The sequence below is a fragment of the Trachypithecus francoisi genome, unplaced genomic scaffold, assembly GCF_009764315.1.
Source record: "Trachypithecus francoisi isolate TF-2019V2 unplaced genomic scaffold, Tfra_2.0 Lachesis_group0, whole genome shotgun sequence".
Taxonomy (NCBI): domain Eukaryota; kingdom Metazoa; phylum Chordata; class Mammalia; order Primates; family Cercopithecidae; genus Trachypithecus; species Trachypithecus francoisi.
In genome coordinates this window covers 53,736,623-53,761,283 of record NW_022681453.1, presented here as the reverse complement: position 1 = coordinate 53,761,283, position 24,661 = coordinate 53,736,623, and the positions used below count along the sequence as shown (strand labels likewise).

Here is a 24,661-nt window from a genome sequence, read left to right as displayed (position 1 = left end):
AACTTTATCAGTCCTTTAGGCCCAAATTGACTCTTTAGCTGCAGTTGTCCTCCAAAACCACCAAGGCCTTGAGTTACTCACTGCTAAAAAAGGAGGACTCTGTATATTTTATTTTATTTTTTAAGATGGAGTCTCGCACTGTCCCCCAGGCCGGACTGCAGTGGCACGATTTCAGCTCACTGCAAGCTCCGCCTCCCGGGTTCACGCTATTCTCCTGCAGCAGCCTCCCAAGTAGCTGGGACTACAGGCGCCCACCACCACCAGCGGCTAATTTTTTGTATTTTTAGTAGAGATGGGGTTTCACCGTGTTAGCCAGGATAGTCTCGATCTCCTGACTTTGTGATCTGCCCTCCTCGGCTTCCCAAAGTGCTGGGATTACAGGCATGAGCCACTGCGCCCGGCCAAGACACGTTTTCTAAACAGATCAAATTCGTCTGCGCGGGGGCTCTCCCTAAAAGCACAGGCCCGCAATGCCGTATTTCCTTCCTGGGCGGAGGAAAAGCCCGCCTCTTCAGGCTCTGAGTCCCGCCTCGTCACCATTCCGATTGACACTCAAGCTGACCAATCAGCGCGCTGGCGGGAGCGTGGCGCTGCCCCTCTGAAGGTACATGCGCGCTGTACTGGCTCGGGAGATGGACTGCCGCGGTGTTTTGGGTCGGGTCTGGAGTGGCTGGCGGCGGGGCCTGGCTGTAAGCACAGCGCCCGAGGACGCAGGCTTTGGCATCGAAGCCCGGTGATTAAGTACCCCCTCCCTCATGCGGGACGGAGGCTAGGGCAGGGGGAAGGCACGTGGGGGATCTGGATCAGGTAGATGTTACCCGAAAACAGCCCCTTGGCCTCTCTCAGCCTGGGTGCCCTCGACAGTAGAATGGGACCGGTCGTACCTGAATTTTCGAGGTCAGCCCAGACATTGTGAGGCATTTGTCAGAGGCCGCAGGATTTGGGAAGAGGCGTCTGGAGATAGGAATGGGCGGCACCTCGGGACGGAATGACTCCCATTGCTTCTCCCTCGTTGTCCAGGCATCAGAGGCAACCCCGCGGTTCCCGCCTACGGTCGGGGCCCCTCGGGGACCAGCCCTTCCCGGGGCTGCTGCCAAAAAACCTCAGTCGGGAGGAGTTGGTTGATGCGCTGCGGGCAGCCGTGGTGGACCGGAAAGGTGAGGGGTGAGAGGCACGGCCGCACAGGGATCGGGAGGGGACTGCCGCGGAGTGCGGCTAGGCTCTCCATTGAAGCCACGGGATCAGCCCTGCTTCTGCCTCCCACCAGCAGCATGAGCTGGGACGACCTACCTAATTTGCACCCCTCCCCGCTTTTAACCTTACTGCCATGATGCAATAGGGTTAAGAGTGGGGAGAGGATGCAAATAACTACCAAGCCTTGCACATAGCCGGCGCTCAGTTACGGGAGTTGCTATGCTAGATTATTGTTTATTGGCTGCGGTGGCTCACGCCTGTAATCCCAGCACTTTAGGAGGCTGACGCGGGCGGATCACCTGAGGTCAGGAGTTCAAGACTAGCCTGGCCAACGTGGTGAAACCCCGTCTCTACTAAAAATACAAAAATTAGCCAGGTGTGGTGGCGTCCGCCTGTAATCCCAGCTACTGGGGAGGCTGAGGCAGGAAAGTCACTTGAACCCGGATAGCGGAGGTTGCAGTGAGCCGAGGTCGTGCTACTGCGTTCCAGCTTGGGGCAACAGAGCAAGACTCAGTCTAAAAAAACAACGACAGGCCGGGCGCGGTGGCTCAAGCCTGTAATCCCAGCACTTTGGGAGGCCGAGACGGGCGGATCACGAGGTCAGGAGATCGAGACCATCCTGGCTAACACGGTGAAACCCCGTCTCTACTAAAAAAATACAAAAAAATTAGCCGGGCGAGATGGCGGGCGCCTGTAGTCCCAGCTACTCGGGAGGCTGAGGCGAGAGAATGGCGTAAACCCGGGAGGCGGAGCTTGCAGTGAGCTGAGATCCGGCCACTGCACTCCAGCCTGGGCGACAGAGCGAGACTCCATCTCAAAAAAAAAAAAAACAAAAAAAAAAAACAACGACAACAAATTATTGTTTATTGATAGACAAAACGCAGGCTTTGAGTCAGACATATCTAGGCTCTGTGATCAGCTTGCTGTGTAGCTTTAGGAAAATAACTGAATTTCTCTGAACCCCACTCTCCATTCAGTGATTTATTTCTTTTCTCAACTATTTCTTGAACATATGCTATGTTCCAGGCACTGTTCAAGGCAGACTATACAGTGCTGAAAAAGATATGATTTCCGCTCTCAAGGGAGAAATGGATTTCTCTCTAACGGGAGAAATGGATGTCAGAAAATAAATGAACAAGTTACTAGTGATAAGTGCTATGCATAAACTAAAACAGGATGTTCTGATGGTGAGGAACTGTAGGAAGAGGGCAGACATTGGATTGGAGATTCAGACTTCTCTGTGATGTGACATTTGAGCCAAGGTGATAGGGAGCCAGACCTGGGAAATTTGGGGACAGAGGAAACAGTAAATGCTAAGGCTCTGAGGTGGCAGAGGAACAGAAAGCAGTTCAGTTTGGTGTGCGGTAGATAAGTCACGTCTGAGAGTCATGATGGGGCCATGTGCTAAGATGTGTGAGAAAGTGCCTTGGAAATTCTTAAGTGCTGCATAAAGGGTTACTGTTGCTTTTGCTGATGTTCATGTGATGTATGTTTCAGGACCTCTAGTGACGTTGAACAAGCCACAGGGTCTACCAGTGACAGGTACAGGCTGGGTATGCGGGAAGGGAATGCAGCAGAAGGGGGTTTTGTGTCTGGGGAGGGAAAAGTGAAGGCGTGAAGCTTTGGCCTCTTGTAATTTTTCTTTCTTACTTTCCAGGAAAATCAGGAGAACTGACGTTGTTATCAGTGCTGCCAGAGCTGAGCCAGTCCCTGGGGCTCGGGGAGCAGGAGCTTCAGGTTGTCCGAGCATCTGGGAAGTAAGTGGTAGGGGTGACAGGAAGCTAGGAGTACAGGCATCCATCTATGGTGGAGAAACAGCTGCTTGGGGATATGCTGACACATTTTCCATAGGAAGGTTTGAGATCGTAGAGGTGGATGCAAGTACAGTGAAGAGGAGGAAGCCGATGACTCTGGGTTCAAATCCTCAAGTACAAATGGTGTGATACCAGGCAAAGCATGACACCTCCCTGACGCTGGGCACAGTGACTCACACCTGTAATCCCAGCACTTTAGGAGGCCAAGGCAGGAGGATCACTTGAGCCCAGGAGTTCGAGACCAGCCTGGGCAAAATAGACCCCATCTCTGGAAAAACAACAACAACAAAACCTTCCCTGAGGCTGGGCGTGGTAGCTTATGCCTGTAATTGCTAGGACTCTGGGAGGCCGAGGTGGGAGGATTGCTTGAGTCCAGGAGTTCAAGACCAGCCTCGGCAACATGGCAAAACCCTATCTTTACTTAAAAAAACAAAACAAAAGAAACACACACACACACACACACACACGCTGGGCATAGTAGCACATGCCTGTAGTCCCAGCTGCTCAGGTGGCTGAGATGGGAGAATCACTTGAGCTCAGAAGATGGCAGCTGCAAGAAGCTGAGATCCTGCCACTGTACTCCAGCCTAAACAACCTGAGTGAGACCCTGTCTCAACAAAACAAAACAAAACAAAACCCTCCCTGTGCCTCAGTTCCCCTAATGGTAAAATAGAGAAAATAATACCTATGCTTAGTGTGCAGTCATTTCTCCATGACTGTATTCATGGCAGGCATTGCTAGTCGATCCATGATACTCTTTCCTCTAACTGCCATCAATTAAAGATGGTACTTGAGATTAAATATTTCTGCAGTTCCACAAACTCATAAACTTTTTTGTGGGGAACTTATTTAAGAGCTACTATGTACAGAATTTTTAGTAGAGTTCTGGCACATGGTAGACAATCCTTATGACATTTGGCTCTGAGCTCCCTGAGGGCTGGGGCAAAATAAGAAACACATTAAGCTACAAAGTCTTGATATCAAAGAAGGGGAAACCTTACTTCTTTCTCAGGAGGTGGTCTAGGTTATAGTCCTGGTGTTAGTGTTTGGCCTGAAGCAGGTCAGTGTTCCTTCCTAAGAGTCTCCGTTTTAGTGGGCGAGTTCAAGGGACTTTAACTTGTGTGATTTGTCTCCTTATTCCAGGGAAAGCTCTGGGCTTGTACTCCTCTCCAGCTGTCCCCAGATGGCTAGTCGCCTCCAGAAGTTCTTCATCCATTCACAGAGAGCCCAGAGGCCCACAGCTACCTACTGGTGAGAGGTGCTGGGAGGTTCCTAAGGTGGTGGGGAGGTCCCAGCAAACCACTGTGTGACCTCCTGCTGCCTCTTCCTCAGTGCTGTCACTAATGGGATCCCAACTGCTTCAGAGGGGAAGATCCAGGCCTCCCTGAAACTGGAACACATTGATGGGGTCAATCTTGTGAGTCCGGGTCTGGGCAGGGAAGAGGAGGGATGCTTCTAGATATAGTACCCCTACAGAGAGGAGTCAGGGGTATGGATTTGGGAAGGCTGGCTCTCCTGTCCCCTAAAACAGGCAAGTGACCACTGCCTATACTGTGGCCCTGCCCAGAGTCTGTTGGGAGCAGCGAGGGTCTGGGTATAGCTCTCAGGCCTGAGTAAGGCTTGTTCACTCTTGACCGGCACCACAGACAGTTCCAGTGAAGGCCCCGTCCCGAAAGGACATCCTGGAAGGTGTCAAGAAGACTCTCAGTCACTTTTGTGTGGTAGCCACAGGCTCTGGCTGTGCCCTGGTCCAGCTGCAGCCACTGACAGGTAGGTCTGGCACCCCAGCCAGCCTTTAAAACAGAACTTGATTTGAGAGACTGAGGTGGGTGGATCACGAGGTTAGGAGTTCAAGACCAGTCTTGCAGGGATGGTGAAACCCTGTTTCAACTAAAAACTATAAAAATTAGCCAAGCACGGCTGGGTGCGGTGGCTCACGCCTGTAATCCCAGCACTTTGGGAGGCCAAGGTGGGCGGATCATGAGGTCAGGAGATCGAGACCATCCTGGCTAACGCGGTGAAACCCCGTCTCTACTAAAAATACAAAAAATTAGCCGGGTGTGGTGGCGGGTGCCTGTAGTCCCAGCTACTCGGGAGTTTGAGGCAGGAGAATGGCATGAACCCAGGAGGTGGAGCTTGCAGTGAGCTGAGATCGCGCCACTGCACTCCAGCCTGGGTGACAGAGCGAGACTCTGTCTCAAAAAATAAAAAATAAAAAATTAGCCGGGCACAGTGGCAGGCGCCTGTAATCCCAGCTACTCGGGAGGCTGAGGCAGGAGAATCGCTTGAACCCAGGAGGCAAGAGTTGCAGTGAGGCAAGATCACACTACTGTACTCCAGCCTGGACGACAGACTTCGTCTAAAAAAAAAAAAACTGCACTTGAGCCGGGCACAGTGGCTCACACCTGTAATCCCAGCACTTTGGGAGGCCAAGGCGGATGGGTCACTTGAGGTCAGGAGTTCAAAACCAGTCTGGCTAACATGGTGAAACCCTGTCTCTACTAAAAATACAAAAATTACCTGGGGTTGGTGGCATGCACCTGTAATCCTAGCTACTTGGGAGGCTGAGGTGGGATAATCGGTTGAACCTGGGAGACTGAGGTTGCAGTGAGCAAAGATTGCACCATTGCACTCCAGCCTGAGAGACAGAGTGAGACTCCGTCTCAAAAAAAAAACAAACAAAAAAACCCAAAACTGCACTTGGCTCAAGGGGGCAAGGGGCTGGGGAGATGGTGGTATCAACAGCAGCCTGGGAAGCATTTGATGGCCCCCAGAGGTGTATGGGACCAAGCCCAGCTAGAGGAGGCAGCTTCAGGCTAGCACCGCAGCAGGAAAAAACAGTCCTTATGCCTGGTGGCTTCAGCAATTAAATCAGGGTTGCATCTCATCATGAGTGGATCCCACAACCAGGCAGATTGATAGCTGTGGTCGTCCTGACGTGTTGTGTGTCCCTCTCTGGATGCAGGGGCCATAGTACCGACCTCACTGAAACATATGATCTGAGAAAGGGGGTGGTGTTTCCCCAAAGGAAAGGGGGAGGGGTGAGACTGGGTGGGACAGAACGAGCAGCTGCCCACTGTCTCTCCGGGCTCTCCTGTTGCCCAGTGTTCTCCAGTCAACTACAGGTACACATGGTACTACAGCTCTGCCCTGTGCTTGGGGACCACACATACTCTGCCCGTGTGGGCACTGTCCTGGGCCAGCGATTTCTGCTGCCAGCTGAGAGCACCAAGCCCCAAAGACAGGTACTCCAGCCCACCTGCTTGCTGCTTTCTGAGGGGTGGAGGGAGAGGTGAGCATGGGCAGCATCTCAAGACCTTATCTTTGCAGCTTGGGACTACTGGGAGGCAGTCCTTTTGGCTCCCAAGGCTGTATCTGTACCCACATCTTGGTGTGTGGCCTTGGGCAAGTAATACTCTCTTGGGCTTCATTCTGTCCGTGTGTTCAATAAGGGAGTTGATGTGGCTGATTTCTAAAACCCTCTTAAGTCTGCCATTCTTTGAGTCTGGTACAAAGGGTCAAAGGCATGCGTGTATTAGGACACCAGATGCCTCTACCTGCTCTAACAGAGTAAGCCCAGACTACCAGAGTCTTAACACACGAACTGTGCCCTCATGTTAAGGTCAAATAACGGGAGTGGGCTCTGCTCCAAGCAGTAAGTATTCAGGGACCCAGGCTGTTGATATCCAGCCAGATGAGGGAGACAGTGTAGGTTCAAGTGGGTAAGGTTTTTCTGGGCCAGGTGTGGAAGTGGCATACATACTGCCACCTACATTCACTTGGCTAGAGCTCACTCACGTCTCACCAAGCTGTGAGAGGGCTGGGAAATGGAGTTGAGGCGTGTGCCTAGGAGGAAACTGATTGGGTGACCCCCTAGCCAGTCTCTGCTGCAGTGTGAGTGTCTGTGTGAATGTGTACATCTGTGTATAAAGAAGTGATTGGCCGGGCGCGGTGGCTCAAGCCTGTAATCCCAGCACTTTGGGAGGCCGAGACGGGCGGATCACGAGGTCAGAAGATCGAGACCATCCTGGCTAACATGGTGAAACCCCGTCTCTACTAAAAAAATACAAAAAAAAGCTAGCCAGGCGAGGTGGCGGGTGCCTGTAGTCCCAGCTACTCAGGAGGCTGAGGCAGGAGAATGGCGTAGACCCGGGAGGCGGAGCTTGCAGTGAGCTGAGATCCGGCCACTGCACTCCAGCCTGGGCGACAGAGCGAGACTCCGCCTCAAAAAAAAAAAAGAAGTGATTAACAGCAGCAGAACAGTGGGGAATAGAGGAAGCGCCCACCTTACTCCCATTTCCCTTAGAAGTGGGTACTCAGCTGCTTGGAAAATGTGGGGCTCAACACAACGTACCTCTCCGCTCCAGGTCCTGGATGAAGCCCTCCTCAGACGCCTCCACCTGACCCCCTCCCAGGCTGCCCAGCTGCCCTTGCACCTCCACCTACATCGGCTCCTCCTCCCAGGCACCAGGGCCAGGGATACTCCCATCGAGCTCCTGGCACCACTGCCCCCTTATTTCTCCAGGACCCTACAGTGCCTGGGGCTCCGCTTACATTAGCCCTCCCTCTGTTCCTGACCCCCTCAAACACACTGGACAGTGAGGGTGGGGGCTCCGCAGTCGGACAAACCTAAGATCACATCCTGGACAGGCCACTTGCTTGCTGTGTGGCATTGAGCAAGTAAGTTTACCTCTCTGGACTTGTGATAATAAAAGTTCCTACCTCATGTTATGGTTTTGAGGATTTGCTAAGAAAGTAAATGTTTATTACAGATCTTGCTTTCTGCTGAGTTGACTATGTAGTCTTTTTATTTGGTGGTTTCCATCCTGATCCTGGCTGGGAGATGTTAGATTTTTGTGTGTTTGTGTGGTAAAATACATATAAAAGTTATCATCTTGGCCAGGGGCAGTGGATCACTTGAGCCCAAGAGTTCAAGACCAGCTTGGGCAACATGGAGAAACCCTCTCTACTAAAAATAGAAAAATTAGCTGGTTGTGGTAGCACATGCCTGTAGTCCCAGCTACTTGGGAGGCTGAGGTGGGAGGATCACCTGAGCCAGGGATGCAGAAGTTGCAGTGAGCTGAGATCGCACCATGCCATTCCACTCCATCCTGGGCCACAGAGTAAGACCCTGCCTCAAAATAAAATTTACCATTTTAGCCATTTTAAGTGTACAGTTCTGTGGCATCAAGTATACTCACATTGTTGTGCAACCAGCACCACCATCTCCAGAACTTTTTTATCTTATAAAACTGAAACTTTGGCCAGGCACAGTGGCTCATGCCTGTAATCCCAGCACTTTGGGAGGCCAAGGTGGGTGGATCACAAGGTCAGGAGATCGAGACCATCCTGGCTAACACAGTGAAACCTCATCTCTACTAAAAATATAAAATTAGCGAGGCACACTGGCAGGTGCCTGTAATTGAAGCTACTAGGGAGGCTGAGGCACAAGAATCACTTGAACCCGGGAGGTGGAGGTTGCAGTGACCACGAGATGGCACCACTACACTCCAGCCTGGGTGATAGAGTGAGACTGTGTCTCAGGGCTGGGAGCTGTGGCTCATGCCTGTAATCCCAACACTTTGACAGGTGAATCACCTGAGGTTGGGAGTTGGAAACCAGCCTGGCCAACGTGGTGAAACCCTGTCTCTACTAAAAATACAAAAATTAGCTGGATGTGGTGGCAGGTGCCTGTAATCCCAGCTACTTGGGAGGCTGAGGCAGGAGAGTCACTTGAACCCAGGAGGCAGAGGTTGCAGTGAGCTGAGATCACATGACTTCACTCCAACCTGGGCGACAGAATGAGACTCCATCTCAAAAAAAAAAAAAAAAACACCTTTCTCCCCATTAAACACTAATTCCCCATCCCCCCAGCCTCTGTTAGCCACCATTCTGCTTCTGCCTCTATGAAGCTATTCTAGGAACCTCGTAAGTGGAGATGTTAGATCTTTTTCTTTAAAAAATTGTGAAATATAGCAAACATCAAAGCGTACCTAAAACATGTCTATGATTTTTTTTTTCCTGATACAGTGTCTCTCCCTGTCACCCAGGCTGGAGTGCAGTGGTGCAATCTTGGCTCACTGCAAGCTCTGCCTCCTGGTTTCACGCCATTCTCCGGCTTCAGCCTCCCGAGTAGCTGGGACTACAGGCACCCGCCACCACTCCTGGCTAATTTTTTTTGTTTTTAGTAGAGACGAGGTTTCACTGTGTTAGCCAGGATGGTCTCGATCTCCTGACCTTGTGATCCACCCACCTTGGCCTCCCAAAGTGCTGGGATTACAGGCATGGGCCACTGTGCCTGGCCATTTCTATGATTTAAAATAATACCATCACGGGGTGTGGTGGCTCGTGCCTGTAATCCCCGCACTTTGGGAGGCCAAGATGGGAGGATCACTTGAGCCCAGCAATTCAAGACCAGCTTGGGCAACATGGTAAAATCCTGTCTCGGCCGGGCGCAGTGGGTCACGCCTGTAATCCTAGCACTTTGGGAGGCTGAGGCGGGCGGATCACCTGAGGTCAAGAGTTTGAGACCAGCCTGGCCAACAAGGTGAAACCCTGTCTAGTAAAAATACAAAAATTAGCCAGGCATGGTGACCTGCACCTGTAATCCCAGCTACTTGGGAGGCTGAGGCAGAAGAAATGCTTGAGATCGTGCCATTGCACTCCAGCCTGGGGGACAAGAGCGAGACTTCATTTCAAAATAAAAAAATAAAGAAACCCTGTCTCTACAAAAAATTAGACGTGGTGGTGCACACCTGTAGTCCCAGCTATCCAGGAGGCTGAGGTGGGAGGATCACCTGAGCCCAGGAGGTTGAAGCTGCAGTGAGCCGTGATCTGCACTCCAGCCTAGGCAACAGAGTGAGACCTTGTCTCAAAAGAAAACAACAGGCCAGGCATGGTGGCTCACGCCTGTAATCCCAGCACTTTGGGAGGCTGAGGCAGGCAGATCACTGGAGGTCAGGAGTCTGAGACCAGCCTGGCCAACATGGCGAAACCCTGCCTCTACTAAAAATAAAAATGCCTGGCGTGGTGGTGGACACCTGTAATCCCAGCTCCTCAGGAGGCTGAGGTAGGAGAATTGCTTGAACCCAGGAGGTGGAGGTTGCAGTGAGCCAAGATCGCACCACCACACTCCAGCCTGGGCGACAAGAACGAAACTCCATCTCAAAGAAAAAGAAAACAACAGCAAATACCATCATCCCCTCAGTGTCCACAGAGGATTGGTTCCAGGACCCCCTTCAGACACCAAAAATCTGATACCAAAACCTGTGGATACTCAAATCACTTATATGTAAAATGGCACAGTGTTTGCATATAGCCTATGTACATCCTCCTGTATAGTTTAAATCATTTCTATATTACTTATAACACTTAATGCAATGTAAATATATAACAGTTGTTATATTGTATTTTAATTTGTATTTTTGGTTGTATCATTTTTTATTTATTTTTTCATCTGTGGTTGGCTGGGTCCACAGATGTGGCACTGTGAATAGGGAGGGACAATTGTAATTATAAAGTAGTACCCATATTACTCCCCTTGGGGCATGAAATACAAGCACCCACTCCTTTCTTGTAGAGCAGCAATGATCAACCCTGGCCGTGGATTAGAATCCCTCTCCCCCAATCCCTCAGGAAGCTTAAGTCCCCAATTCTACACCCCCAAAGATTCTGGCTTAATTGGCCTGGGGCGGATACCCTGGCACTGATCTTTTAAAAAACTACTTGAAGGGGTTCTACTGTTCAGTCTAGGTCAGAAACGACTGCCCTGGTTTGGGAGAATTACTTTGTTTTCAAGTTGACTGAGTACATATGCATCCCTAACCAATGTATTTCAATTTGCCTGGTTTTGAAGTTTCTGGAACCACGCTGTATATACTCTTTCATGCTTTGCTCTTGCTCCTAATTGTAAAGTGCATCTGTGTTGTATGGTGTGTGGTTTGAATTCCATACTTGGAATAGACCAGTTTGCCCATTCTACTGTTAGTGGACAGTTAGGTCATTCGGCTGTTACCACAATGTTGCTGTGAATCTGCTTGTATGGATTTCCTGGTGCAGTTACACAAGGATTTCTGGATTAGAATGTCTGGCCTGATGTGTTAGTTTGTTAGAGCTGCCACAACACATTAACACAGCCTGAGTGGCTTAAAATGTATTAATGTTCTCTTGGTTCAGGAGGCCAGAAGTCCCAGCACCACCTCACTCTTGAAGGCTTGGGGGTTAGAATCCTTTCCAGATTATCGGATGGCTCCAGGTGTCCCTTAGCTTGTGGCTGCATCACATCAATATCTGTTTCCATTTTCTTTCTTCTTCTTCTTCTTTTTTTTTTTTTTTTTTTTTTTGAGATGGAGTCTTGCTTGTGGCCCAGGCTGGAGTGGAGTGCAGTGGTATGATCTCAGCTCACTGCAACCTCTGCCTCCCGGGTTTAAGTGATTCCCTTGCCTCAGCCTCCCTAGTAGCTGGGATTACAGACGTGCGTCACTACGCCCAGCTAATTTTTGTATTTTTAGGAGAGACGGGGGTTTCACCATGTTGGCCAGGCTGGTCTCGAACTCTGGACCTCAGGTGATCCACCTGTCTCAGCCTCCCAAAGTGCTGGGATTACAGGAGTGAGCCACCATGCCGAGCCTTTTTTTTTTTTTAATTTTTATTTTTTGAGACAGTCTCGCTCTTGTCACCAGGCTGAAGTGCAAGCAGCATGATCTCGGCTCACTGCAACCTCTGCCTCCCAGGTTCAAGCGATTCTCATGCCCTAACCTCCTAAGTAGCTGGGATTACAGGTGTACGCCACCAGGTCTGGCTAATTTTTGTATTTTTAATAGAGATGGGGTTTCACCATATTGGCCAGGCTGGTCTTAAACTCCTGACCTCAAGAGATCCACCCACCTTGGCCTCCGAAAGTACTGGGATTACAGACCTGAGTCACCGTACCCGGCTTGCTTCCATCTTCACATGGCTTTCTCCTCATGTCTGTCTGCTCTTCTGGGTTTTTTGTTGTTGTTTTTTGAGACAGGGTCTCATTCTGTCACCCAGGCTGATGTGCAGTTGTGCAAGCATAGCTTACTGCAGCCTCAAACTCCTGGGCTCAAGCCGTCCTCCTACCTGTGCTGAGTAGCCGGGACTACAAGCACACACACTGCACCCTGCTAATCCTTTTAAAAATTGTAGACTGGGCACAGTGGCTCACACCTGTAATCCCAGCACTTTGGGAGGCCGAGGTGGGCGGATCACGAGGACAGGAGTTCGAGACTAGCCTGGCCAACATGGTGAAACCCCGTCTCTACTAAAAGTACAGAAATTAGTTGGGTGTGGTGGTGCGTGCCTATAGTTCCAGCTACTCAGGAGGCTGAGGCAGTGAACCTGGGAGGTGGAGGTTGCAGTGAGCCAAGATCGCACCATTGCACTCCAGCCTGGGCAACCAAACAAGACTCCATCTCAAAAAAGAAAAAAACTGTTGGAGATGGTGGCTGGCCTCAGTGGCTTATACCTGTAATCCCAGCACTTCGGGAGGCTAAGATGGGTGGATCACTTGAGCCCAGGATTTCAAGACCAGCCTGGGCAACATGGTGAAACCCTGTCTCTACAAAATATGCAAAAAAAAGGCCGGGCGCGGTGGCTCAAGCCTGTAATCCCAGCACTTTGGGAGGCCGAGACGGGCGGATCACGAGGTCAGGAGATCGAGACCATCCTGGCTAACATGGTGAAACCCCGTCTCTACTAAAAAATACAAAAAAAACTAGCCGGGCGACATGGCGGGCGCCTGTAGTCCCAGCTGCTTGGGAGGCTGAGGCAGGAGAATGGCGTAAACCCAGGAGGCGGAGCTTGCAGTGAGCTGAGACCCGGCCACTGCACTCCAGCCTGGGCGGCAGAGCAAGACTCCGTCTCAAAAAAAAAAAAAAAAAAAAAAAAAAAAAAGCCAGGAGTGGTGGCACGCACCTGTAGTCCCAGCTACTTGGGAGGCTGAGGTGGGAGGATCATCTGAGCTCAGGAGGTGGATATTGTAGTGAGCCAAGATGTTGCCACTGCAACTCCAGCCTGGGTGACAAAGTGAAACCTTATCACAAACAAAACAAAACAAAACAAAACAAAACTGTGATGGGGTCTTGTTATGTTGACTAGGCTGGTCTTGAACTCCTGGCCTCAAGCAATCCACCTGTCTTGGCACCCCCCCATCCAATGTGCTGGGATTACAGACATGAGCCACTGCACCCAGCCTTCTTACTCTATTTATACACACACACACACACACACACACACACACACACACACACACGTATATATATATATATTTTTTTTGAGACAGAGTCTCGCTCTGTCACCCAGGCTGGAGTGCAGTGGTGCGATCTCCGCTCACTGCAAGCTCCGCCTCCCGGGTTCACACCATTCTCCTGCCTGAACCTCCTGAGTAGCTGGGACTACAGGCGCCCGCCACCACGCCTGGCTAATTTTTTTTTGTATTTTTAATAGAGACAGGGTTTCACCGAGTTAGCCAGGATGGTCTCAATCTCCTGACCTTGTGATCCGCTCACCTCGGCCTCCCAAAGTGCTGGGATTACAGGCATGAGCCACTGTGCCCGGCCTCTATTATATTTTTTAAAGCAGGGTCTCAGTATGTTGCCCAGGCAGGCTACCCTCCAACTCCTGGCCTCAAGCAATCCTCCCACCTCAGCCTCCTTATCTTTTTTTTTTTTTTTTTTTTGAGACAGAGTCTCACTCTGTTGCCCAGGCTGGAGTGAAGTGGCATGATCTCAGCTCACCTCCAGGGTTCAAGCGATTCTCCTCCCTCAGCCTCCCGAGTAGCTGGGATTACAGGCACATGTCGCCATGCCCGGCTAATTTTTGTATTTTTAGTAGAGACAGGGTTTCACCATGTTGGCCAGGCTGGTCTCAAACTCCTGACCTTAGATGATCCACCTACCTCAGCCCTCCTAAAATGCTAGAATTACAGGAGTGAGCCACTGGCCTTTATCCTTTCTTATGAAGACACTTGTCATTGAATGTAGGCACCACACTGGTCATTGGGATTATCTCATTTAAGATCTTAAACTTATTTACATCTGCAAAGACTTTTTTTTTTTTTTTTTGATAGAGGGTGTCACTCTGTTTCCCAGGCTCAGAGTGCAGTGGCATGATCACAGCTCACCACAGTTTTGATCTTCCCGGGCTCAGGTAATCCTCCCACCTAGGCCTCCCGAGTAGCTAGGACTACAGGTTCGTGCCACCACACCCGGCTAGTTTTCTGCAGAAAGGGTTTCACCATGTTGCCCAGACTGGTCTTGAACTTGTGGGCTCAAGTGATCGCCTGCCTTGCCCTCTCAAAGTGCTGGGATAACAGGCATGAGCGACCATACCCAGCTACAAAGACTCTTTTCCTACATAAGGTCACATTCACAGGGTCCAGGTAGACATCTCTTTTCAGGGGACCACAGTTCCACCCACTACAACTAAGCAGTGCTACACTTTTTTTCAGGTAGGTGTGGCTTATTGGATATTTCATTTTTAGGTGACCTTGGCCCCTTGCTGAAGAAGGGATAGACCCACTCCCTCTGCAGAAGGGCTGAGGTTTAGGCAAGGTCAACTCTTTCCCCTGTCTCATGACATTAACATTCCTATGCCCATTAGGTGTCATCTGCCAGCCCGGCTTGTTCTCTGGTGTTGGGGGGCTCTCCGTGGTCGGCAGTTCTGGCAATACGTCCCTGAGTCTACTCACCGCCACGTGATCTTGGGCAAGCCATGCCTCCTGTTTCAGACTCAGTTTCTTCATCTGTGAAGGCTCATGCTCCCCACCTCTGGATTGGAGATACTGGGGGAGTCCCTAAATAGGAAGCCCCATGTCTGTCCTTAGGGGGGAATTCTGGGCCTCGCTGCATGGCGGAGCTGCTGATGGCCTCAGACTCTTGCTGTGGACCCTGGGGTACATGGCCTCGCCCCACCCACTCTTGACCCTCCAACAGCAATGGAGCCAAGCCCCAAATACTTCACTTGTTTCTTTTTATTTGGTGTTGGATCCAGGACAAGGGCAGTGGGGAATCGAAGCAGGGGCTTCCCTAGCTTCATACCCCCAGGCCCCTGTGCCTCTGGAATGTACCAACAAGGGGCAGGGGCAGGGGTTTCAGGGGGCTTAACCTCTTCATGGGGCATGCCTCAGCCCTGGGTTTGTTGCAGTTTGGCCTTGAACTTGCCTTTGGCCTTGATCTTCCTACGGGTGCTAGGAATTGTTCCGACTTCAAAGGGCAGAGGCAACAAGGCACTTCCAGCTGGCGGCCTCGGAGGCACAAGAGAGCAGAAGCCTCGGTGTGAAAGGAGGGGAGAAGAGGGAGATGATCAGAAATCTGTTGAGGAAGGGGCTTCTGAGGGAGACAAGCTCTTCCCTTGGGGTGCCAGCCAGCCTGGGAGCTGCCGTCTGCCTGTGCCCTCCAGCCCTGACCCCATGCTCAGCACGGTCCACTGGGTATGAGCCACAGGTCGAGGCCCACCTTTCTTGGCTTCAGGATGCTGGGTGCCACCTTGAAATCAAGGTTAGGTGGGAGGGGAATGAAGACCTTGGCTGTGGGTAGAGTCATCAAGGCCTTGCCTGTGGTCGACAGGGCCTTAGTGCCCACCAGCTTGCTGTGCTGTCGTCTGAGGACCTGGCCCTGGTGTCGGAGTACATAGGGAGAAGGCAGCTGGGCCTTGGTGTGGAGGCTGGGGAAGTGGTGAGGGGCTGTGGGAGCAAGAGAAGCTGTGAGGGCCTGGGGGGCCCCAAGGTGGCCTAGCTGCCCTAAAAGGTGTGTGTGGAGGATGGGGGGATGTGGAGGGGGCGGGGTGAAGGCAGATGGAGCCCTCCGGGTTCCTCCTCCAGAGGCAGTGAGAAGAAAACAGGGTAGAGTCCAACAGACCTGGGTCTGCATCCCAGCTGTGCCCCTTCTGAGCTGTGCAACCTTGGGCAACTTCCTTAAACTTCCTGATACCTCGGCTAGAAAATGGGGATAATAGCACCTACCTTGCTAGGTTGGTGTAAGCACTAAAGGAGCTGGGCAGGTAGTGGCATGGGGCAAACTGTTAAGTGCTGGACACATGTTAGTTCTTTCCCCCAGAGGTGACTGCTTGAAGGCAAAGGCAGAATACTGCAGTGGGAAAAGCGTGGGCGCTGGAGAGAGCAACCTGGGCTTAAGTTCTGGCATCTTTGAAATAAGGTCATCTTTGAAATAAATCACTCTGCCTCATAGAGTGACTACTCTGGAGGAGACAGTATCTATTTGGCTGGGTTTTCTTTGTTTTTTTGGTTTTTTTAAACAGAGTTTTGCTCTTGTTGCCCAGGCTGGAGTACAATGGTGCAATCTCAACTCACTGCAACCTCCGCTTCCCGGGTTCAAGAGATTTTCATGCCTCAGCCTTCCAAGTAGCTGGGATTATAGGCACCTGCCACCACACCCCGCTAATTTTTGTATTTTTTAGTAGAGTAGAGATGGGGTTTCACCATGTTGGCCAGGCTGGTCTCAAACTTCTAACCTCAAGTGATCTGCCCGCCTCGGCCTCCCAAAGTGCTTTTTTTGTTTGTTTGTTTTTAAGACAGCATCTCGCTCTGTCTCCCAGGCTGGAGTGCAGAGGTGCAATCATAACTCACTGCAGCCTTGACCTCCCGGGCTCAAGCCATCCTCATTAGCCTCGCGAGTAGCTGGGACCACAGGCTCGCGCCACTATGCCCAGCTAATTTGGCTGTGTATTTTTAAAGAATACTTTGTGAGTAGTGGCTTTTACTTGCTACTGGTGGCTCTTTGGTGGGGTGGCTGATCCAGGTGGTTAAGAGGGGCCTGGAGAGCAGGAATAAATCACCTTGGGACACTTGGGTGTTTTGGGGGAATGGTCTTACCCAGGGCCTGGGGGTTCTTCGGACTCAACGGCAATCTGTTCAAGTGGTGGGGTTGCGTGTCCCCACTGGAAAAGGTCATGGTGAAAATGCAGCCTATCCTGGTGCTGGGGGCGTCCCACTCTGGGAGATTGGGGCAGACCAGGGCTGTGGCACTTTTCGCCTTGCCTTTCTTTCCCTTTCCAGGGGCTGAAGTGGTGGCAGTGGAGACTGGCTTCTCACTGTGCCCCAGGCTCCTGGCCCCAGCACCTTTCCTAGAAGCTGACCTGTGGGTAGGGGTCCCCGAGTCCTTGCCTTCCCCAGAGCCTCGCTGGGTCAGCAGAGGGACTGCTGGGCGGACCCCCATCCGCCGATGACACATCGCCATGGGCTTCTTGATGGTGGAGCCCTCTACCAGGAGCCGGATGCCTACATATTGGGGCACCTCCACAGCAGGCTGTGGGCAAGAAGAGGAGACAAGGCCCACTCAGTCAGTGGTAGTGGAATCCTTGGCCCAGCAGGACCCAGGGTAGAGATGGGTGGAATTACTTTCTGGGGCACCTGGTCAAGGAGACATTTCTGAGCTGAGAAATGGAAAGCCCATCTCTGAGTCAGTACCTAGAGTCACAGAGCTCCAGGAATTGCTAGCCCAGAGGAATGGGGGAATCCCAGCCATGTCCCACCAGCACCCCTCAGCCACATTTCCCTCCCAAGCTGCCCCCAGCCCCTGCTGGAATGTGTGTGGCTCCACTGCACAGACCACCGCAGGTGGACAGCTTCCTGAGCTCAGCCAATCAGATTCTCTGCACCGGGAGTTTGAGTTACGCCACCAGACAGGTAAGAGGCTTGGAGCCTGCCTAGAGCCTCGTGTGAACCCAGGTTATGGGGAAGGAGAAATTAAGAACCTTAAAGAAGACAGTCTATGGAGAGAATGAAGTAGTGAATACGCAGAGGAAGGCAGAGAGGAGGGTCCAAGGAGAGGGACTCCCTTACAACTCTCAGTTCCTATCAGGCCAAGCTGTATGTCCTGCCCTCAGCTGGGCTCCAGGAGAGCTCCCTGTGCCTTGCCAGCAACCTGGAGTCAATTGGAGGTATCTTCTGTGCCATTGAAGGATCCTGATCAGAATCTATCTAAACATCAGAATTACTTGGAGCTTGTTAAAAATACAGCTATCGGCCAGGCACAGTGGTCACACCTGTAATCCCAGCACTTTGGGAGGCTAAGGCCGGCAGATCACTTGAGGTCAAGAATTCGAGACCAGTCTGGCCAACATGGCAAAACCCTGTCTCTACTAAAAATACAAAAAAATTAGCAGGTCATGGTGGCAGGCACCTGTAATCCCAGCTACTTGGGAGGCTGAGGCAGGAGAATTGCTTGAACGCAGGAGGTGGAGGTTGCAGTGAGCCGAGATTGCGCCATTGCACTCCAGCCTGGGTGATAAGAGTGAAACTCCATCTCAAAAAAAAAAAAAATACAGCTATTGCCGGGTACGGTGGCTCATGCCTGTAATCCTAGCACTTTGGGAGGCCGAGGCAGGTGCATATCTGAGGTCAGGAGTTGGAGACCAGCCTGACCAACATGGCAAAACCCCGTCTCTACTAAAAACACAAAAATTAGCCAGCCATGGTGGGCACTTGTAATCCCAGCTACTTGGGATCTAAGAAGGAGAATCACTTGAATCCGGGAGGCGGAGGTTGCAGTGAGCTGAGATAGCACCACTGCACTCCAGCCTGGGTGGCAGAGCAAGACTCTGTCTCAAAAAAAAAAAGAAAAATTAAAAAAAAAATTTTTTAAATCAAATAAAAATAATAGCTATCAGCACTCCCGAGTAGCCCCAAATGATGAGGGAAAGCTCATCTTTAAAGAAGAATCTCAGCTAATAAATGCAGAAGGAACAACAGAATTAGACATTTGCCATTTTGCAACTCTAATAAAATAGGCAAAAACTGGTATCAAAACAATTAGATGAATGGATGACAGGAAAATGACAGCAATCTGGACAGAGCCAACATAACACTTGACAAAAAAATTAATTGCAAAAGGGAAATGTAGCTTATAATGGAGAGATCTGGTAACCACCACTGTAACCCACAGTCAAACTCAGCAGCACTAACTGTGAGACACTGTCATAGGATGTGCCTTGTGATGCCACATGAGGTACCCAACATCGCCTCTGAAGTGCTCTTGGCAACAATGTTTAACCTGAACCTCATCAAGCCATCTGACCTAACTTCTAGTTCCTGAGACAATCAGCTAACAAAAGACCAAGGTAAATAACACCATAAGGAAACAATCAGATAAATCCAGAATGCGGGACAGTTCTACAAAACAACCGGCCTGGCCCCTCAAAAGATCAAATCTATGGTGTTAAAAGGCACTGGGGCTGGCCTAGATGAAACAAGACAAAAAACCAGTGCAAGGTGTGAACCTTCACTATGTGCTGGCCTAAAAACAAAAACAAGAACAAATCAGCAATAAAAGACATTTAGAAGGCTTGGCGCGGTGGCTCACGCCTGTAATCCTAGCACTTTGGGAGGCCGAGACGGGCGAATCACGAGGTCAGGAGATCGAGACCATTATGGCTAACACGGTGAAACCCCGTCTCTACTGAAATACAAAAAAGTAGCCAGGCATGGTGGCAGGCGCCTGTAGTCCCAGCTACTCATTGGGGTGGAGGCAGGAGAATCGCTTGAACCCGGGAGGCAGAGGATGCAGTGAGCCGAGATGGTGCCACTGCACTCCAGCCTGCGTGACAAAGCAAGACTCTGTCTCAAAAAAAAAAAAAAAAAGATGTTTGGGGGACATTTGAAAAATGCAGATGCATAGTCACCTCCCCAAGCTAGACATCTTGGGTCAATCTCTGGGGGTGGAGCCTCCTGACATCCATACCTTTAGAAGCTGTCACATGCTTCTGGCCTGGGCACTGGCACTGGGAGCACTGCACTACAATGGCACTTTTTCCCTCAGCTTGCTCATATTTTCTTGCCCATGTATTTCCCCATTTACATTTTTTGAAACCAAAACGCCAATATATTAATTTAAGAAATGATACGGGCCGGGCGCGGTGGCACACGCCTGTAATCCCAGCACTTTGGGAGGCCAAGGTGGGCGGATCATGAGGTCAGGAGATCAAAACCATCCTGGCTAACATGGTGAAACCCCGTCTCTACTAAAAATACAAAAAATTAGCCGGGCGTGCTGGTGGGCGCCTGTAGTCCCAGCTACTTGGGAGGCTGAGGCAGGAGAATGGCGGGAACCCGGGAGGCGGAGCTTGCAGTGAGCCGAGATCGCGCCACCGCACTCCAGCCTGGGCAACAGAGCAAGACTCTGTCTCGAAAAAAAAAAGAAATGATCAATAACTGTAATAAAGACGAGGTCACTTAGGTCATGTGATCGGTATGCTCTCTTCCTGTAACCAAACCTTGACGGAAGCCGAATGCTAATCAGAAGCCACTTAAACTGCCACAAGAAATTCTATCCAGAGCTCAGAAAGCCTTGCAATCAATTTTCTGACTGATTTTTTAAAATGCTGTTCTATTTTACAAGTAGACTCCAATCTCTCTTTGAAGCAAGATGAGTGAAATAATTATAATACTACTAATAATAGTAGCTACCAGTAATTGCCTGTTACTATACATTCAGGCACTTTACAGGTTATACATGATGAAACTCCTAACCTTATTAGGTAATAACAACATTAGCTAAAACTTAGTAGCATTTACTATGTGCCAGGCACTATTCTAAAGTACTTTACTGGCTGGGCACGGTGGCTCCTGCCTCTAATCCCAGCACTTTGGGAGGCTGAGGTGGGCGGATCACCTGAGGTCAGGAGTTCGAGACCAGCCTGGCCAACATGGAGAAACCCTGTATCTACTAAAAATACAAAAATTAGCCAGGCGTTGTGGTGGGCACCTGTAATCCCAGCTACGTGGGAGGCTGAGGCAGGAGAATCGCTTGAACCCAGGAGGTGGAGGTTGCAGTGAGCCAAGATTGTGCCACTGCACTCCAGCCTGGGCAACAGAGCAAGACTCGGTCTCAAAAATAAATAAATGAAAATGAAGTACTTTACATATCAACTCATTTAATTCTCACAACTCATAGTACCTAACTTTGTGAGTTAGGTACTATTTTTATTCTTACAGATGAGGAGACCTAGGGGTTAGGAACTTGTCCAAAGTCACACAGCTTGTTGTCACTGAACAGGAATTTGAACCCAAGGAGATTCCAGAATCTCTGCTCTTATGACTATGCTATATGCCTTTCTAGAAATATTATCCCCATACACTAAATCATTTTATTCTCCCATTCCCATGAGAAAGTTGGTAATAATATCCCCATTTCAAAGATCAGGAGACTGAGGCTCAAGGAGGTGAGGTCACCTTAGCAGGACCAGGACTTGAATCTGGGTCTTAAACTAGGTCTGACTGCAGAGCCCTATACTCCACTATGGGCTGCCTGGTAGAGGGTGCAGACTCTCTGGGGTCCTGCCTGGGCCCAACCTCCTCACCTGCTTATAGATGAGCTCAAAGGCTCCTGTGTCACAGTTGCGGTCCAGCCGCCGGTCAATGACCACGCGCAGGGTGTCAGCTTGCACGCCAGCACAGAGCCGGGCTGTGACTGCTGTGGAGGGCGCCATGGTGGGGCTGGCGTTGATCTCAATCAGCCAGGGCTGGAAGTCCTCCCCGAACACAAAGTCAGCACCATAGAGCTCAAAGCTGGCCTTCCGACACTGCACGGTGTCCTGGGAGGTCTGAAGTGCGTGGATTACAGCATCCTTCATGCCAGGCACGATGATGGTGGACCAAGCATTTGGGGCCCCCATCTCCTGCAGGTGGGCCTGGAACCTCTGGCTGGACCACATGTTGTCTGGGGGAAGCAGTGGATGCCGATGGCATGAGTTCTCCAGGTGCTTCTGGATGGAGTTGTTACACAGGTGCACTGAGCTGGGGCAGAGAGCAGAAAACTGAGGTCCAGGCCCTTGTGTCTCTCCCATCTAAGTTCAGGGAGGACAGGCAAGTCCTGGAACCAGCCCTGGGCCACCCTGCACTATTCAACTTGAGATGGGGCCCTACTGGGAAGGACAAAAAGGACAGAGGCCTGGGCCCCACCACATTCCTTTAGGGCCAGAACTACTCTTATCTCTCAGGGCTGCTCTGAGGGCGCTAATTATGGGGGCCACAGTACTAAGTGCTTTGTGCATAGTCTCAGTTAACCATCTCAGTGTTTGGAAGATAAGAGGGTGGGTTAGGGTATGGCCCCGTCATCGCCAGGACGTGTTCAAGTGCCATCTCCACACTAGTTGTGAGACCTTAGGCAAGTCATCTAACCTGCGTGCTCTTCACATCTGCAAAATGAGGGTAGTAACAGTACCCACTTCACTGTTTTTTATTTTTTTCTTCAGACCTGGTGAACAGGAAGTATTCACTAGGCTCTTTTTTTGTTCTTTTTTTTTTTTTTTTCTGAGACGGAGTCTTGCTCTGTGCCCCAGGCTGGAGGGCAGTGGTGCTGCCCTCGGCTCACTGCAAGCTCCGCCTCCCGGGTTCACGCCATTCTCCTGCCTCAGCCTCCCGAGAAGCTGGGACTATAGGCGCCCGCCACCACGCCCGGCTAATTTTCTTGTATTTTTAGTAGAGACGGGGTTTCACCGTGTTAGCCAGGATGGTCTCCATCTCCTGACCTCGTGATCCGCCGGCCTCGGCCTCCCAAAGTGCTGGGATTACAGGCTTGAGCCACCATGCCCGGCCTCACTGGGTTCTTATGAAGAATAAGATAATGGATACAAAGTGCTTAGCACTATCACATATGAAGCACTCAATCATTGATAGCTATGAATTTCATACTACTGCCTCCATTCTTCAGACGTGGAAACCAAGGCTTAAATAGGTTTTCACACGACCAGAGTCAAACAACTTGGAAGCTGCAGAGACAGAATTTGAATTCAGGCTTCAACAAGGCTTTCTCTCACCCCAGAAGTTAACACGACCTCTGCTGTTTTCAAAACGCCTGACCTCCTTTCCCCTGCTCTACATTTGCTTCCCTTCTTCCCCCAACGACAAATATAATTTTTTTTTTTTTTTTGAGACAGAGTCTTGCTCTGTTGCCCAGGTTGGAGTGCAGTCGCACGATCTCAGTTCACTGTAACCTCCACCTCCCAGGTTCAAGCAATTCTGTCTCAGCCTCCTGTGTAGCTGGGACTACAGGCGCCCACCAACATGCCCAGCTAGTTTTTATATTTTTAGTAGAGACGGGGTTTCACCATATTGGTCAGGCTGGTCTTGAACTCCTGACCTCAGGTGATCTGCCTGCCTCAGCCTCCCAAAGTGCTGGGATTACAGGCATGAGCCACTGCGCCTGGCCCAAATAATCTTTGAACCTGTTAGATAATTTAACTTGTGTTCATTGCTTGTCTGTTTCTCCCTGCTAGAATGTAAGCCCTTGAGAGCTGGGATCTTGTTTTGTTCACTGCTATACCCCAAGTGCCCAGAACAGTGCATGGCATAAGGTACACACTCGGTCAAATCTGTTGGAGGGGCCAGGCACGGTGTAATCCCAGCACGTTAGGAAGCCAAGGTGGGACGATCGCTTGAGCCCAGGAGTTTGAGACCAGCCTAGGCAACATAGTGAGACCCCATGTCTACATAAAAGAATTCAAAACCGGCCGGGCGCGGTGGCTCAAGCCTGTAATCCCAGCACTTTGGGAGGCCGAGACGGGCGGATCACGAGGTCAGGAGATCGAGACCATCCTGGCTAACACGGTGAAACTCCGTCTCTACTAAAGATACAAAAACTAGCCGGGTGAGGTGGCGGGCGCCTGTAGTCCCAGCTACTCGGGAGGCTGAGGCAGGAGAATGGCGTAAACCCGGGAGGCGGAGCTTGCAGTGAGCTGAGATCCGGCCACTGCACTCCAGTCCGGGCGACAGAGTGAGACTCCGCCTCAAAAAAAAAAAAAAAAGGAATTCAAAAATCAGCTGTGGTACATGCCTGTAGTCTCAGATACTTGGGAGGCTGAGGAGGAAGGATTGCTTGAGCACAGGAAGTCAAGGCTACAGTGAGCCGTGACCATGCCACTGCACTCCAGCCTAGGAAACAGAGTGAGACCGCCCCCTGTCAAAAAAAATAAAAATAAAAAATCTGTTGGATGCAAGGACAGCTGGCTGTATGAGAACCCGCCTGCCTGCAGTCTGTGTGTGGAGCCTAGCGCTGCTGCGCGAGTCCCCTGCACTGTAATTGCCTGTTTGCTTGCCAGTTCCCCAACTAGGCAGGGAGCTCGTGGGAGGCGAAAAGAGGGGCTCACTTGTCCAGGTTCTTCAGGGAGAAGGGCTGTGTGGAAAAGCGGATATAGCTGTTGCGGTAGAACCACACGGTAAGTGGGTTCCAGTCAGTTACCAGGAACCACTGTCTCAGGTCAAATTTGGTGCCAAAGATGAGCAGGGGCCGCTCAATATACTTCTGCACCACCCATTTGCCGTCCTTCATCACCATGGGGTTGCCATTCACCAGCTTCAGCATCTCCTCCAGGTGGTCCATGCATATGATGCCTACGGGGGAAGAGGGCAGTCAGGGATTGAAAGGTCAGGCGTGGGCTGGGAGAAGGGCCAGCTTGTCATGAGCTCTCATCCCCTCGGAGCTGATCGGGCTGCGTGGGTAAGGCTGTCTCCCTCAACCAGAACTCAATTCCCTTTGGGAAAGCCAGGAATTTGCTAAGGATTTAAAATTTTTCCTAATTAACCAGTTTTGTTTGCTTAAATAGGAATATATACATGGATACAAATTTAAAGTGCTGGGCTTTTTTTTTTGAGACAGTCCTGTCACCCAGGCTGGAGT

General features: G+C 50.8%; 2 protein-coding genes across 6 annotated transcripts in view; one reads left to right on the top strand and one right to left on the bottom strand.

Moving 5' to 3' along the window:
- The first annotated feature begins 568 nt into the window (after nt 1-568).
- Nucleotides 569-7,794, top strand: RPUSD3 (RNA pseudouridine synthase D3). 5 transcript variants are annotated; one of them, XM_033210599.1, is made up of 9 exons: nt 569-733; nt 1,021-1,157; nt 2,692-2,736; nt 2,852-2,951; nt 4,152-4,259; nt 4,341-4,425; nt 4,655-4,778; nt 6,114-6,253; nt 7,376-7,794. In XM_033210599.1, the coding sequence occupies exons 1-9, from the start codon at nt 609-611 to the stop codon at nt 7,565-7,567; spliced, it is 1,056 nt and encodes a 351-aa protein (XP_033066490.1). In that variant the 5' UTR covers nt 569-608; the 3' UTR covers nt 7,568-7,794. The 5 variants fall into 5 exon arrangements, with proteins under 5 accessions (XP_033066490.1, XP_033066491.1, XP_033066493.1 ...); XM_033210600.1 differs by having other exon boundaries at nt 7,315-7,794; XM_033210602.1 differs by lacking the exon at nt 6,114-6,253.
- A 6,129-nt stretch (nt 7,795-13,923) lies between these two features.
- Nucleotides 13,924-24,661, bottom strand: part of TTLL3 (tubulin tyrosine ligase like 3) — a 29,980-nt gene continuing 19,242 nt past the window's right edge. The window contains 6 exon segments of the mRNA XM_033210585.1: nt 13,924-15,067; nt 15,070-15,298; nt 15,485-15,711; nt 17,152-17,293; nt 21,345-21,780; nt 24,132-24,375. Of these exon segments, the coding sequence (XP_033066476.1) occupies nt 14,898-15,067; nt 15,070-15,298; nt 15,485-15,711; nt 17,152-17,293; nt 21,345-21,780; nt 24,132-24,375 (1,448 nt within the window). The 3' untranslated portion in view covers nt 13,924-14,897.